The sequence below is a fragment of the Argiope bruennichi genome, chromosome 9 (genome assembly GCF_947563725.1).
Source record: "Argiope bruennichi chromosome 9, qqArgBrue1.1, whole genome shotgun sequence".
Lineage (NCBI taxonomy): Eukaryota > Metazoa > Arthropoda > Arachnida > Araneae > Araneidae > Argiope > Argiope bruennichi.
In genome coordinates this window covers 84055957-84072400 of record NC_079159.1, presented here as the reverse complement: position 1 = coordinate 84072400, position 16444 = coordinate 84055957, and the positions used below count along the sequence as shown (strand labels likewise).

Below are 16444 nucleotides of genomic sequence, written 5' to 3'. Positions count from 1 at the left end.
ACTGTAGCGTCATGCTACTACGTTTCATCTATATAGTTCATGTCTATAATAAGCAAAAAAAAATGTAGGAGCACTGAACAGGCGGGGCTTTAATGTCTATTACAATTTAATGCTTTAAAATGCTTAGTTGAGGAATTCGGCACTATCAATTTACGCAAGAGAGATTTATTTGAGCATAATCTCAACCATTATTCCCAGCGAAACCACTGTTTGACAAAGACGGTTAGTTTAATAAAAAAAAATGTAAGAAGCGTACATAATGATGTACTGGACAAACATTTGTGCCATAAGTCACAAGATAATATGACGTAGGCATAAATTTTCCCATCGAATTTTCTTTCTCCGTATTTTTAATAACTCTGAATTGTAAAATCTGAAATCTGAGAGCCGATTTTTGTGCTAAACTTTTATATCTCTAGAAAAAGAAAGGCAAATATAATAAAACTGGGCAATTGTTATTTTTCCCCCCAACTTAAAAATTGTTCAAGATTTTAAAAACTTAAACTTGAAAACTGAGTAAATATCTATTACGATTGGGATGTCACATGTCTCAATTAAAAATCGTCGCGGTTGGTTTTGAAATAACACTATAATCATCTTACTATTTTAAGCAGAACTTACGAAATATTTTATTCATTTCAGACATGAATTTTTTGACAAAGGCTGGCAACATGTTTCTGATGAGTCTACTTATTACCCTAATACTACCACAAATACGGCCACATCAGAAACCGAAGTAAGGAAAAAAATAATAAATTTTGAATAGAAATATTGTCAAAAAATGTCAGAAAAAAAACAAATAATTGTTTTTAAAGAAAACTAAGGCTATATAACTTTGGAAGTATAACAATGTGGACTACTTTTCTGCTTGCTGTAGTATTCATGTTATTTTGCATCAAAATAAAAAATAATAATATTTAAGAAGCAATCATGTTATCTATTAATAATTAGAACAAAATTCAATTTTTTTTATACTGTCATTGTTTTTAAAACAATGACTAACTGATTTATTATATATTTTCAAATTGATTTTTTTTCACTTGTATTGTTATAGGTTTAAACGTTTTGCTTGACGTAACTCTACTTAAATTATAACATTTCCAAAATTTCTATAATTTTAATAGATCATCTAATTCTTCACGCTAGTTAAACTGTCTAGCTGTCTATTAAACTCATGTTTACTGTCCAAAAGCGTCCTGAAATAAAACCATATACTTGAGTTATTTTTAAAACACAGATTCTTAAGAATGCCATGTCATATGAAATGCAGTCGTGCATTGTCACTGCCTTACGCTTTCAAAAAAAATTCTAAAAAGCTATGGCATGTTAAATAGTTTGATAAATATTATAATTTTAATTAATAGAAATGACTCTAAAAATTGTTTATTAATGCAGCCCCTTATGAGGATGATAACCATCCATTTTTTTTTGGGGGGGGGGCGAGAAATTGTGGCTTGATGTCAGCAGCGAGGTAAGAAATAAATTCAAAATAAGAAGTTCCGAAACTATTTTCCACCTATCATTGAAGTCGATGAAAATTGAGTCCCAATGTTAATATAAGTTTAGTTATCGAAATAATGGAAACACCTGTGAATAAAAGTGATATTTTTAAATGCGCTTTGTAAGCATTAAAATATAATAATACCCACCAGTTTTTTATGTAAATAGCGATGCATATAGTCTGGTAGTATGTGTTAGCTTTATTAAAGTACTGTAATTCTTGGATTTTTTTCAAAAGCGTAAAATGTCGGACATCTCAGATTTTCAAAGAGGGCAAATTGTAGAAGCCTGTCTAGCTGGAGCAAGTGTGATCGAAGCCTTCCAGCTTTCAGGCGTTTCTAGTGGTATGGTGTCGAAAGTCATGACAGTCTATGCACAGAGCGGCAAGACAAGCTTCACAAAGCAAAATAGTGGGTGGAAAGAGAAGCTCAAGTGAAAAAGACCGTAGGGTATTGAAACAGATTGTAATGTCTAAAAATTAAACAACTGCAGCAAAAGTGAACACAGAGCTCAATACTCATCTGAAATTTCCATTTCCATTGATTGCAGTTAGAAAGCACCTTCATAAACAGAACATTTATGGCAGAGCAGCAATTCCCAAGCCACTTGTCACAGATGTTAATGGTAGGGATAGTCTACAGTGGTGTCACTCTCACAAAACCAGGTCGATCGATAGGTGGAGGAAAGAAATATGATCTGATTAATCATGTTTCACACTTTTCCTTACAACAGGCCGGTGCACGTGTGAAGGACACCTGCACAAGCGTATGATCGTGATTGTCTCCTTCCAACTCCCAAGCATGGAGTTGGATCTCTCATGATATCGGCAGCCATGCCGCGGTTTTCTGCTGGACCAATCTTAACTCTGAAAGGAAGGATCACTGGGGTGAAGAATAGAGAAATTTTAGCTGACCAGGTCCATTTTATGGTGTAAACTTCCTGCAAGAGATGGAATTTTCCAGGATGATAATGCACCTATACATACAGCGAGACTTGTCATATCATGGCTTGATGAACACAAGGGTGAAGTTAAACATCTGCCTAAGCCCGTGCAGTCACCCGACCTCAATATAATTGTACCGTTATGGTTTATTTTAGAGCATTCAATACAGCATTTATTTAGAGCATCTATTTTAGAGCATTCAATACGGCATTTATTTAGAGCATCTATTTTATAGCATTCAATATCTTCCTCCGGCATCTCTCCCAAAACTTTCACAATATATCCAGGAATAATGGTACATTATTCCTCTAAACACTATTCAGCACTTGTATGAATCGATTTCTAGCGAATCCAAGCTGTATTACATGCCAAAGATGGCCTACACCATACTAATAAAGGATTCTTTATAAATCTAAGGTGTTTCCACTATTTTGATATCCATCTGTACATTAGTCTTCATATTTGTTGAAAGAAAGGTAAAGAGAGAAATAGTATATCCCAAATTTTAGATCTCTGACATTGGATACCATGTTTAAACCACAATGTACAAACCAATGTCCATGGATTTCGAAATGAATCTGGTTGGAACAAGTTTCTATTCTGCTTTGATGCCAAAATGCGCCTAATAGTAAAAAATCTCAGACATTTCTCATCGAAAAGGCTTTGTGATATATCGTCAGTGGAAATCTTACAATAAATAATACAGGATAAAGCAAAGTACATGGTCCTGAGTTGCAAACTGGTTCCAGAACCCACCAAAGAATGCAACTTCTTATTTGAGCACTTATTCTCAAGCCAATAAATCGATGCAAATTTTGAAAAATTAATTTTTGAAATCCTAGAAAAAGTAACAACTACAACATTATATCTTAACACAAACGTGGCGTATACGAGTTGCACACTAGTTGTTAGACTCGAGATTTTTAAGTTAAGAGAAAAATCATTATCATATTTTCGTATAAAAGACAATGTCAGCTTTTTCTATTCCGCGTCAATTACCACCTCCCATTTCCCAATAAGTAAATTGACACTGATTGATTGATGTATATGGCGCCAGAACTTCCATCAAATAAATCTAAATGTAATCGCGCCATTCTAACTCTATAGGTGGTTCAGTTATTTAATAATCTAAATCTAAAATCTATTTCTAGCTTTCAATGAATCGAAGATATCATAAAACACAGAATAACATTTATTGACGAACACGAACACAAAGCTATCGTTCTACGTTACATCTCTAATTAGGCATTACAAATTCTGAATCACAAAAGTAATAAAAAAAGAAGCGTATCAAAGTTCAACAGAAACTGCGCATGCGCCGGTTTTCTGATCACTACAGCTGGAATAGGGGAAAGGCGTCTCTAGGACGGAACATCCCGGCCCCCGTTGGACAGTTGTCCAACACTTTCTTCAAAAGGGAGTGGACAAAGTCTGTTGATACTTCGCCGAAAAATTCCTTTAGGGGTTCTGATGTCTGCGACACGGACTAGTCCATCTGTTCCAGGATATGTCTTTTCAATTCGGGCCAAGTTCCATTCCATAGGGCTCTTGCTATTATCCTTCAGGAGTACCAGCTGTCCGGGTTTGATATTCAGTTGAGGTAGTTTCCATTTAGCTCGAGACTGCAAGGAGTTGAGATATTCTTGGCTCCATCTTTTCCAAAATTTGGATCTAAGAGACTGGATGAGAGACCATCTAGAAGATAAAGAAATGTTAGTCAAGGAATCACTGGGTTCTGGTATTGACAACAGTGGTGCTCCCACCAAAAAATGGCCAGGTGTCAAAGGTTGAAGATCAGCTGGATCGGCAGAAAGAGGACACAGTGGTCTTGAATTCAAAACTGCTTCAATCTGTGTCACCAGCGTAGTAAGCTCTTCAAAAGTCAACACTGTTGATTTAGTCACCTTCAACAAGATCCGTTTCATAGCTCCAATATTGGCCTCCCATAATCCACCGAAGTGAGGAGATGCTGGAGGTATGAAGTTCCACACTATACCTTCCTTGGCACAAAATCTTTGCACGGAGTCCGATTTGCATGCTTTTAGCAGGGAATCCAAAATATTTTTTGCGCCCTTAAAATTAGTGGCATTATCACTCCATATGATTGAGAGTTTTGAGCGCCTAGCAATGAATCTCCTAAGACAAGCTAAAAAACTCTCAGTAGTCAAATCAGACACTACTTCAAAATGGGTTGCTCTGGTACTGAAACATATGAAAATAGCAATGTATGATTTTAAAGTCACTCTAGATCTTTTAAGATTAGGTTTAGTAATTATGGGACCAGCAAAATCGAGTCCCACCTTTTCAAATGGTCGAGATGGGATAACTCGGTCCCTGGGCAGGTCGCCCATCATTTGGTTAATAGTTTGACTTCTAGCTTTAAAACAAGTCAAGCATCTATTTATCACACGTCTGACTCGATCTTGTCCCGAAGGTATCCAGTATGATTGGCGAATAAGAAAAAGTGTCGTCTGCGTGCCTGAATGTAGAGATATTTTGTGAAAATGTTCTATAATCAAATCTGTGAAATGGTGCGATTTGGGTAAAAGCAATTGATGCTTCTGGTTATCTGACAGATTTGAAAATTTTAATCTTCTCCCAACTCGAAGCAGCTCATCTTTGTCAAGAAATGGATTTAGAGATAAAATTTTACTATTCTTCGGAATTGGATGCTTTAATTGTAAATACTTTATTTCAGACTTAAATTCAGATCGTTGTACATACTTTACTAACATCTTTGTAGCATTTTGTATTTCGATAGCACTTAAATAATCTTTCTTTCTATTAGAAATATTAATTTTACAGTTATCAATAAATCTTAAACACCATGCAGTGATTCTAACTAATTTGTCAAATGAAGAATATTTTATAATTAAATCGTTCTCTGAAGGGCACTCTACAACTGTTGAAGTTAAAATAGCTCCTTTGCAAAGCTCGTAATTTTCTATGTTTTCAATATTTAACTGTTTTGACAGTTCCAAAGATTTGGGCCAAGAGTGTTCATTCTGTGCTAACCAATCAGGACCATGCCACCAAAAATCACTATCACGAAGTTCGGCTGCCGACATACCTCTTGATATTAAATCGGCAGGATTATCCTTTCCAGGACAATGACGCCAATCTTTTGGATCAGTAAATCTTTGGATCTCTTGAATTCTATTTTTCACAAATGGTTTAAATCTACTAGGAGCGCCTTTAATCCAAAAATAAGTGATAGATGAATCGGTCCAGAAGTAATGAGTTAATGGATACTTTATAGCTTTGGAGATTTTATTACTCAATCTAGCTGCCAAGAGAGCACTCATTAACTCAAGTCTAGGTATTGAAATTGTTTTTATTGGAGCCAATCTGCACTTTGATGCTACAAAACTAGTAAAACTCTTTCCGTCCTTTAATGCTACTCGAAAATACACAACCGCTCCATAAGCTTTCTTAGAGGCATCTGAAAAACAGTGCATTTGAATGTTATCTATTTCAGTGGAATGAGTATCTCCAAAATAGTAACGGGGTATATTGAAAGTATTCAGTTCTAGAACTTCCTCACACCATTCATTCCAATCAGTGTCTAATTTCATTGGGAAACGCTCGTCCCAGTCCAAACCCAAACACCACAGTTCTTGAATTAAAATCTTTAATCTAATTATAAATGGTCCAAGAAACCCTACAGGGTCAAAAATACGACCTGCAGCTTGCAAGAGAAATCTTTTAGTGTTCATTCGTTTCGAGAGAAATTGTATTAAACCTTTAGCATCGAAATGAAATAAATCACGTTCAGGGTTCCATACAACTCCTAGTACCTTAGAAGGCATGAAAGTTTCGTTTTTAGGCTCAATGGATGGACCAATGTCCATTCCAATATCTTTCCATCGATCACGCAACTCGAATGAATTAGTCTGCCACTTTCTTAAAATCATACTTGCATCCTTAAAAATCTTAAAACTTTCTAAGCTCGTTTTTAAAGCCTCTTCTACATTTTGCCGACCACTAATTAAATCATCGACATATAAAGAATTATTTAAAATTGCACAAGTATCAGGAAAATTATCAACATACCTTTTCAAGTGATGCTTGATTGTTGCAGCGAGAAGGAATGGACTTGAACTTACCCCGAATAAAACACGGGTCATTCTATATATTATCAAATTGTCTCCTTCAGAGCTATCTGGTTCCTGCTGCCAAAAAAATCTGGTCGCATCCCGATCCTCTTCATTAATTTCTATCTGGAGGAATGCCTGCTTTATGTCAGCTGTAAATGCTATAGGATTTTCTCTAAATCTAATCAGAAGAAGAAAAATATCAGGGTTTAAATTTAATCCAATATGTAAACAATCGTTCAAGGATAGTTCTCCTTTACTATGGGAAGACGCATCAAAAACAATGCGTAATCTACTTGTCGTCTTATCCTTACGGATCACTGCTCTATGAGGCAAATAAAATGTTGGTTCGTTCGTCTTTTTATTCAACCCACACGTAACTTGTTCAATAATGTTCTCCTTTAGATACTCATCCAGAACAGTTTTGTATTCAGTGAAAAGCAAGGGGTCATTAAGGAATTTCGTTTTTAACCCTAAAAACCGTTTTTGAGCAACTTCACGATTATCGTGTAACTGTTCCTTCATACCAGGTTTCCACGGGAGCTTTACGTTGTATCTGTTATTAGAGAAAGTAATTCCCGATTCAAATTCCTTCATAATCGTATCGTCAAAAATGTTTTCATCGGTATCAACCTCAACGCCTAAGTTTTCTAATTCCCAAAATTTTTTTAATTCATCCGATATCGTTTTTTCTTCTACTATAATTTTCATTTCCAATATTTGATTTGTCATATCGATTTTTCCTTGGAGGCACCAACCAAATAAAGTTTCAGTGGCTACAAGCTTATCATTTAACCTTTTTATTCTACTAGTCACTATATCATAATAGTAATCAGCACCCACTAAAAGCACAATTTTGTTATTTCTAAATTCATAGCAATCAGCAAGCTGTAATCCTTTTAATTGTTTATTTAGGTTCGGAATATTTTCATTAGGAGCAGGTAAATTAGTTGCAGTTATTTGTTCAGTTTCTAATGCTTCAATTTCAATATTTAAAGTCGGTTCGTCGCGATTCACTAATTTAATTTTAACAACATTATATGTTCATTCAGTTGTTTCTTTAGCACCGAAACCATATACCGATAGAGTTTCCTTTCTAATAACAGGAAGTTTAAGTTGTTGAGAAATTTCTCGTGAAACGAAACTTCTCATGCTACCATTGTCTAGCAAAATGCGAACTGTTTCAAGTCTATCATCATCAAATGGAGAGCGAATACAGGCAGTACATGTTTGCAATAATACGGAACACTGAGCGTTTACTCGAACTTTCGGTTCTTTATTTTTTATATTATAATTGCAATGGGAAACTGCGGATACAATTTTATTCTCTGCATTAATAGTTTTGTTTTCCAGTTGATAACAGAGCGATCGGTTATGTTTCTTGTTACAATTTTCGCACATATCCCTTTTCCTACAGTCTTTAATTCTATGATTTTGTTCTAGACATAAGAAACAACGACCTTGTTTTCTTAAAATATCCTTTTTTTCATCAACTGTTAAACCCTCACAAAGTTCTGAAATATGTTTATCATTGCAATATACACATTTTTTCTCAACGACTGGTGCTAAATATTCATGAGTTTTTGACGAATTATTATTCCACGGAATGCGACTTCTATTATATTGCCTGTCATTTGTAAAGTTTTTTCTATCGCATGAATTGTTTTGATTGTATTTAGGATTTTTAAAATCTACGTTATGAGTGACGGGTTTTTTTCTTTCACCTTTCCAACCACTTAGCAAAACGGATGATTCTCGACATTCTATTTCAATTTTCAAAAATTGTAACAATTCCATAACATTGAATTTATTTTCTTCCGTTTTTGCTAAGTGTTTTCTATTAAAATCTAAAACTAGATCCTCGGGTATTAATTTAAGGAGAATCGGCTGCAGCAAATGACCATACATTCCAGATGTAACGTTAAGTGACTCTAAGCTTCTGATTTGTATTTTGCAGATGTCATATAACTTTCTCAGTCCAACTATATTACTTGAATCCTTTACAGGATAAAGATTCAACAGTTTTGACATATGAGCATTAATAACGAGCTCATCTCTTCCAAATCTTTCTTTTAATAACATTAAAGCTTTATCATAATTTTCGTCGGATAATGCGAAACCATTCACCACATTACCGGCAGATCCTCCTAATAAGGATTTTAGATACGTAAATTTATCTATTTTAGTTAAGCTTTCGTTTTGATCAATCGAGTTTTGGAATTTATTCCAAAATTCTAACCATAAACATGGGTCCCCAAAATATTTATCGATACTTAATTTAGGTAGACGAACAGAATTGACAGTTCTATTAGAATTAACAGCAGATTCAATAACCGAATTATTTAACGAACCATTCTGTGTACTCAATGCCAAATTTGGGTTAAACTGTGATGAAATACTAGAATCAACTTTAGAGAGTTTATTAATTTGTATTGAAATTCTAGAACATAATAAAGTAATCTTTTCATTGTATTGAAAAGCAGCTTCTATTTCCGTATCAAATTCGTTTTCTTCTGAAATAATTTCTTGAATCTTACTATCTAATTCTCTTAATTGTTTTAACATCTCATTCAAATATTCTAAATGCCCTCTTAAGCTATCAACCGATTGCTCATCAAATTCGCTTTCTAATTTATTTATAAGTTTAGTTAATGCTGTACGAATGACAGCTCTAGACTTTTTCAATTTCGTTTTATCATCCATTCTTATAATATATAAGTAACTAAATATAACAGTACAATATCAAAAGTAATTTCAAAAACAAAAGCAGTATTTCAAATCAAAGAAATATTCATCAAAAAATAGAAATCAAAATTCTCTAGAAATTCTATAATCAATTCAATCAATATCAAAGGTTTCATCACATCAATAATATCAATTTCTATTTCTATATCTAAAAATCAAAATAATATTTTCAGATCAATTCTAATTATTTCTATCGAAATTCTATATAAAAGGTATTTCTTACCTTTCTTTCTCTCTCTCTTTCAACGCAGCCAGTATCCGAAAACGAAAGCGATATTCTAAATCATGATACTATCACATCCGACTTCTTGTTTCCCGGCCGATGCACCAAAAAAATGATTGATGTATATGGCGCCAGAACTTCCATCAAATAAATCTAAATGTAATCGCGCCATTCTAACTCTATAGGTGGTTCAGTTATTTAATAATCTAAATCTAAAATCTATTTCTAGCTTTCAATGAATCGAAGATATCATAAAACACAGAATAACATTTATTGACGAACACGAACACAAAGCTATCGTTCTACGTTACATCTCTAATTAGGCATTACAAATTCTGAATCACAAAAGTAATAAAAAAAGAAGCGTATCAAAGTTCAACAGAAACTGCGCATGCGCCGGTTTTCTGATCACTACAGCTGGAATAGGGGAAAGGCGTCTCTAGGACGGAACACTGATGTTGATGAAGAAAGTCATCACAAAAAGATCATCCGATGGATTGAAATACCACATTGAATTTATGTGAAATTATATCACATCAGCATCATGAGTACATTATCTTAAAACATAAACGAGGACTTCCCAATTTACTGGAGTATTCAAAGAAAATTTGATGTACATATCGAAAAGAAAGAATATAGCAATGATTAGAGCAACGGTGAATTCCCTACATGATCAGAAACCACGACATAATTTCTTCTCGAATATTCCCTCGTATAATCCAGGTCAATAGCTTTCTCTCAATAAATGGAGACCATTCTTAAAGATAAAGGTAATCAAGTAAAACACAGAACAATTGTAACTTGCCTTTATATTAATAATTACATGTGCTCTACAAGCATTACATTTGAAGACAGATCTTGACATTCCTGAATGATTCAATTTACCAAATAATTTTCATTCATCAGAGAAAGTATCTTTAATCAAAATGCTTTTATCATGATTATTTAATTCCAAGGAAAATACGAACTCTCATAGGATCATGATAACAAGTAGAATGCTTCTCCGTTATAACACATGAAAACTTCGTACAGAGGTACTTCTTCTTCAGTAACAAATAAATCAAATATAATGAGGAATATAAATTAAACATTCTAAATAAAAAAAATCTTTTAATATACAGAATAAATGTGGGAATCCAGTGTATCGAAAACATTGGTAAAATTAGTGGGTGAATATGAAAGTTCAATTACCCAATCAAATATCGAACTTCCGAAACACATTCTATATTTCTTAAAGATACTCTGGGATGATCTGGAATTTAGAAGTCTATCAAGGAATATGTATGGATAAAATCCCTGTGAGGAATGCCCTTACAACGTCCAGTGGAAGCCAACCTTGTAATCACTGTAACTGACTCAACCTTTTTAAGACATTCAAAACCCAAGGGGAAAATTTAATCAATTTATTATGATAAAATGATATAGTGATTTCCTTATCAACTCTATAAATTTGATAAGTTGAAAGTATGCAGAGAATATTCATCAAAATCAACCAGACGAAGACGATCTCGTTAAATCCAGGCAAACGAGATTTCTCTATGCACTAATTTGACGATACGAGTCCTTAAGTTTGCTATACGAGGACAAATCAATACATTTTCTGACTATTTCTGCACACCTGATGATTTATGGCCAGCAAAGGACTTTAAATATTCCTGATAAATGACATTTTTAAGAATTTCAGAGAAAAATTATAGTCTATCAATAGATTGAAATCATAATAAAAATATATCTAATCAAATCGGACTAGTAAGAATAAAACATTTTTTGGCATCAAATGGTGTTGAATTTTATGGAGTCATTCTTTTTAAATAGATATGCATATGTATATCGTTTTAATAGTTTGCAGAATAATCTTCCCAATGATGTCACTTTTAACGTCAGTCTCATTGAAAACATAACTATTCAGATAGTTTCTCTTTTAATTGCAATTTGCCTTTCGATTTGCTTACTAGAACCTCACATTCTTATTCTGCACGTAAATTAAGCAGATAACACAGAGAATATTTTTAGATAATACACAGAATAAGAAAATTTTTGAATAAAAAATACGGTATGTCGAAATATGTTTCAATGAAATATTTTGTGCTAGCATTTGACATAAGGATATTTCTTGAATAAATGTATCAGTTTTCTTTTTCATTATAATAATATCAAATAATCAGAAAGAGGGAATCTCAGTACATAATTAATTTCTATGTCCATTTAATTTTTTTTTTTTTGGTTCTTTTTTGCATTTCAGTCGAATACATTACACTGTTTAAAGAAAATAAATTTTAAACGCTTTTGTAAAGTCATTTTCATTCTATATATCTTTTTACCTTTGCTACACAAAGCATTTCATTTGTTTATTCCTTTCAAAGCTTATTTATTTAAAAAATAAATATTATGCTTCCAGAATACTGGCATTCAGTTATCGTTTGCTGTTAATAAGAAAATAAAGTAAAAAAAATAAGTGCGAAACACAAATAAAACAAAAACACTGTGGAGCAAAATATCGTTTGTTCTTAATAAATGAATACAGAAGGAAAAAAATTATAGCTGAAATGTTTTTCATTAGAGCCTTTAAACATAACCTATATTACACAGAAACATTAAATAGGTTCATTAATCTAATTTTCGATCTCCGGTCTTACATTGAAAAATAAACAAAATAATAATGACTGTAAAATACATTCTGTTTATTCTCAAGATTAAAGAAAACTTTCATTTAAACATAAACAACTTTCGAAAATTCTTTATTACTCCTGGCTATTCCACTACTGTTTCATGAGACGCCCACATAAAACATAGCTAGAGGGGAAACATTTAATATTTATGAAAATTTCAAAGTTTATACGGCTCTTTTAGTCCTGAAAAGTGAGAAAAAATGTGAGTCGGTATGTTTTTTATATTTCATTTTATTTTATAAAACCTTTAAAAGTCTTGTAAGCGCGAAATGAAATTGGTTTTTCGAAAGACTTTTTATTAATGTTTTTTAACTTTATTTTTATTGATCTTTTGATACCGTAAAAACAGTATATAGGGAAGCAGAAACAATTCATTATGCGAGTATAAATTTTATGTTTTATGAACGTAGAATTTTTAGGCTCAGTTTTTATAAGTAAATTAAGTTCCCTACTTTAATTTTATCGACAACAATATATCAAAATTGAGGAAAATGAGAATAACAATTTTATTTTGTGCTATAGAGAATGAAAGTATTTATAAAATTTATTTCAATTTTATTGGATACTGTTTTTCTGATATAATTATATTTAAGGAACATGTCTTCAATGAGACGTTTACTTTAATATAACAAACAATAAATGACTAGTGAAGGGAAAATGTTGAAATATTTGTTTAGTTTTTCAGTAGAAATGAAAATGCTTGCAATATTTGTGCCTCCTAGCTTTATTGCTTTATTTGACAAATAAATAATAATGTCTGCATTGAATTGAAAAGAAAAATGATTTATATACAGTGGCTCAGAAAATTTAGAATACACCTTACTTTTACTTGATAAATCCGACTTTCAATATAAATAACACATTACCGAAAAGAGAAAATATGTTTTTAATTTTACCCATAACAAATGGTTTAATTTAGAATGAAAATAAAGAAAAATCAACAAAAAACTTCTCAATTGAAAATTTTCAGAAGCATTTTAAATAAACATACACAGATTTTTGCCTCAAAAAATTGAGTACACCAATGAAATTTTTGCAATATCTTGCATAGAAACAAAGTGTCACTGTTAAGTTGCATGCCTTTTGGCTCCTATAATGGCCTCTAAACGTCATAGTACCGATTCGACCCATTTTTAGCGGTCTCTGAAGATATTTTATCCCATTCTTCTTACAATATTTGTTTCAAATAGGTTTTGTTTTTTATTTTGTGTTTTTGATCCACTTTTTCGAGTATGGCCAATGAATATTTTATATCATTGATATCATGGTACTGTTGCAGTGTGTGTAACTGCTGTTTACAATGAAAAAGACACCACATTTTGACGTTACGAGCATTCTGTTTGGGGTCGTTGTCGTATTGGAAAATGAAATTTTAATCTATACCCAAATTTTTAGCACTTTCCTTTAGATGGCTGCGAAATATATCCAAGTAAACCATATTAGGCTTTCTTCATACAGTAAGTTGGCTGTCATTGCCAGAAATGTTGAGTTTTCTTTCATTACTAAATATAACTTCCCTTCAAAAGTTATTAGTCTTTAATTCATGAGTATTTGCAAACTTTAAATGCTTTATTTGAATTTGCAAACTGATGAACGTTTTCTATCTAACAATGCGACTTTTATATCCAACTTGTCTAATGCCATTTCGCACAATTTCAAAACTTAAACTTTTGCCTAGGATTTGAGAAGTTTCTGCAGCGTTGGAAAAACCATATAATCGCAGCAATCTAAAGGAAAGTGTTAAAAATTTAAGTTTAGATGGAATTTCCATTTTCCAGCAGGACAACGACCCCAAATAGAATGCACGTAAAGTCAAAATGTCGTATCTTTTTCATTGTAAACAGCAGTTACCCACTATGCTATAAAATAAAATGCTATAAAATATTCACAGGCCATACTCGAAAAAGTGGTTCACAAATACAAAATTAAAAACAAAACCTATTTGAAACAATTATTGCAAAAGGAATGGGATAAATTATCTTCAGGTACCTATAAAAATTGGTCGAATCGGTACCATGACGTTTAGAGGCCAATATAGGAGCCAAAGACATGCAACTTAACAGTGATACTTTGTTTCTATGTAAGATATTGCAAAAATTTCATAGGTGTACTCACAATTTTTTGAGACAAAAATCTGGGTATTTAAAATTTTTCAGAAATTTTTCAATTTACAAGTTTTTTGTTGATTTTTCTTTATTTTTTACTCTAAATTAAACCATTTGTTATGGGTAAAAATAAAAACATGTTTTAGCTTCTCGGTAAAGTGTTATTTATAATGAGAGTCGGATTTATCAAGTAAAAGTAAGGTGTACTCTCATTTGTTTAAGCCACTGTATATATTTACATCAGTGCTATTTTACTAATTTCAAAGAATGAAATAAATTTGAAAATGAATTATGCATTAAAAGCTTTTCTAGGATGAAACATCTCCTTTGAATATAGATAAAACGTGTTAAAGAAGTTTTTTAAATGTAGTTATTTTATTTTCGACATAAGAAAAAGAATTCATCGTGTTTACTTTTTTCATTTTGAACGACAACGATAATATGAGATAGTTATAAAAAATTGTATTCTTTACTGACATGCAAATTAGATAAAAAAAAAAAAAAAAAAAAAGGTGAAACCACGAAGTTTGAATGTTTGGATTACCATATATTTGACAAACTTAAAGGATATGATAAATATTTATACGTAGATTTCAAACTAAATTTTGTGATAAAAGTACAAATAAATCCTTCGAAAAATGTCCAGAACCTCCGGCATTTTACAGCACCTCCAAATAATGTATCATTCATAGAAAAAAAGCTAACAATTTGTTAATAGATACTATACTTGCAAATACTGTGTGAGTGTGTATAAAAAACTCTAACGGCTGTTAAATGTATACCTGGTCAATGAATCACAGCTTTAGAGACAAACATGGCAACTTGGAGTCGAATTTAGCAATTTTGACAACAAAAATGAAAGATCCAGAATCTTGCTAATCAAAATTCTCAATTCGAAAACCTTGCCCATCCCTAAAGAAGCTAGAACTCCATTAAAAGTTGGATTCCGACACTTGCTCTAGGACGGTCAATTCCCTGTCACGTAAGCTATAAAAAGTGAAATGGAGTAGCGAGACATGAAGAGCAGAACGAAATCTTTATTTGGAATGTTAATTTTCAGTGGATTCTCTCTCTCTCTCAGCGCTTTGCGCTGTTGCGGTTGTTTAGTAACCGTTTGCTTTTTTAGTCCAGTTGATTTCATCAAACACGCGATAGAATTCGATATAGTAATTATTCAAAACTTTGTACACGCGTGGTCTGGATTTGGTTGCCAGCGTTTATTTCGCGTTTTCCTATAGAATAAGATATCGTTATTCTAATCTGGGCCTCTTGGACACCGTACTACTTCCTAGCAAAGTTTTCCATAACAATATGTCGATGATATGGTAGATTCATGAAAATTGTCGTTATGTGATATGAAATAGTAGACATAATTGAAATGTAGAACGCTGTCACATTTTTAGACACAATATATCGTTTAATTCGATATAGTAATTATTCAAAATGTAGTAAAAAATGTAAATTTTTACTACATTAAATACCTATTCACAATTTTCTCGCTATGAAAATTATCAGGGATAAAAGACAACACCAACTTCTTCCTTAGGAGAAGAATCGAAACTGAAAATTGAATTTTGTTCTTTATCTTTATATCTTACAAATACTAAGTTCGGTAAGTAACTTAGTTAGGTTTCATAACTTACTGGCATGTAATTGATGTAGAGAATGAATAAGGACATTTTAAGAAAATTTTGTTTTTATTTTCTTAACATGATTGCAACTAAAGAAATGGCATCAGAAAATAACGTTAAAAAAAGCTATAAAATAGTTTTCATCGGCCTTTAGAGTATCTTAAACAAAACAAATGTCTTTCAATACGTTAATTTATCCATAATATTGCACAGTAGTATCAGTAGTATCATCATCTTATATTCTTTATTTATTTTTCTTCATTTTGCTCAAATGGCACCATCATAAACTACTGTCTATTAAAACTCAAGAGAAATATGTATATTAAAGGTATAGTTGGTGGACAAATGAAAACCGTTTCAGAAAAAAAGAATTAATGCCACATTCCATTGCCATGTCGATGTTGGGTTCTCTATTTTAGATTCAGATGTATTGTTATGACATATCGTAACCTAAAAATCTGCCACACGGTAACTCATGCCTTCGAATCTGATAAATAAGAAGACATAGCAGCGGAAGCTTTTCAAATCTATAGT

General features: G+C 32.2%; 1 protein-coding gene across 1 annotated transcript; it reads right to left on the bottom strand.

The window, feature by feature from the left end:
• Positions 1 to 3804: 3804 nt before the first annotated feature.
• Positions 3805 to 9240, bottom strand: LOC129984994 (uncharacterized). Its single transcript, XM_056094927.1, has 2 exons — positions 8529 to 9240; positions 3805 to 7553 (listed from the first exon to the last, which is right to left on the bottom strand). Exons 1-2 carry the CDS (start codon positions 9238 to 9240, stop codon positions 3805 to 3807), a joined length of 4461 nt encoding a protein of 1486 aa, XP_055950902.1.
• Positions 9241 to 16444: the final 7204 nt, after the last annotated feature.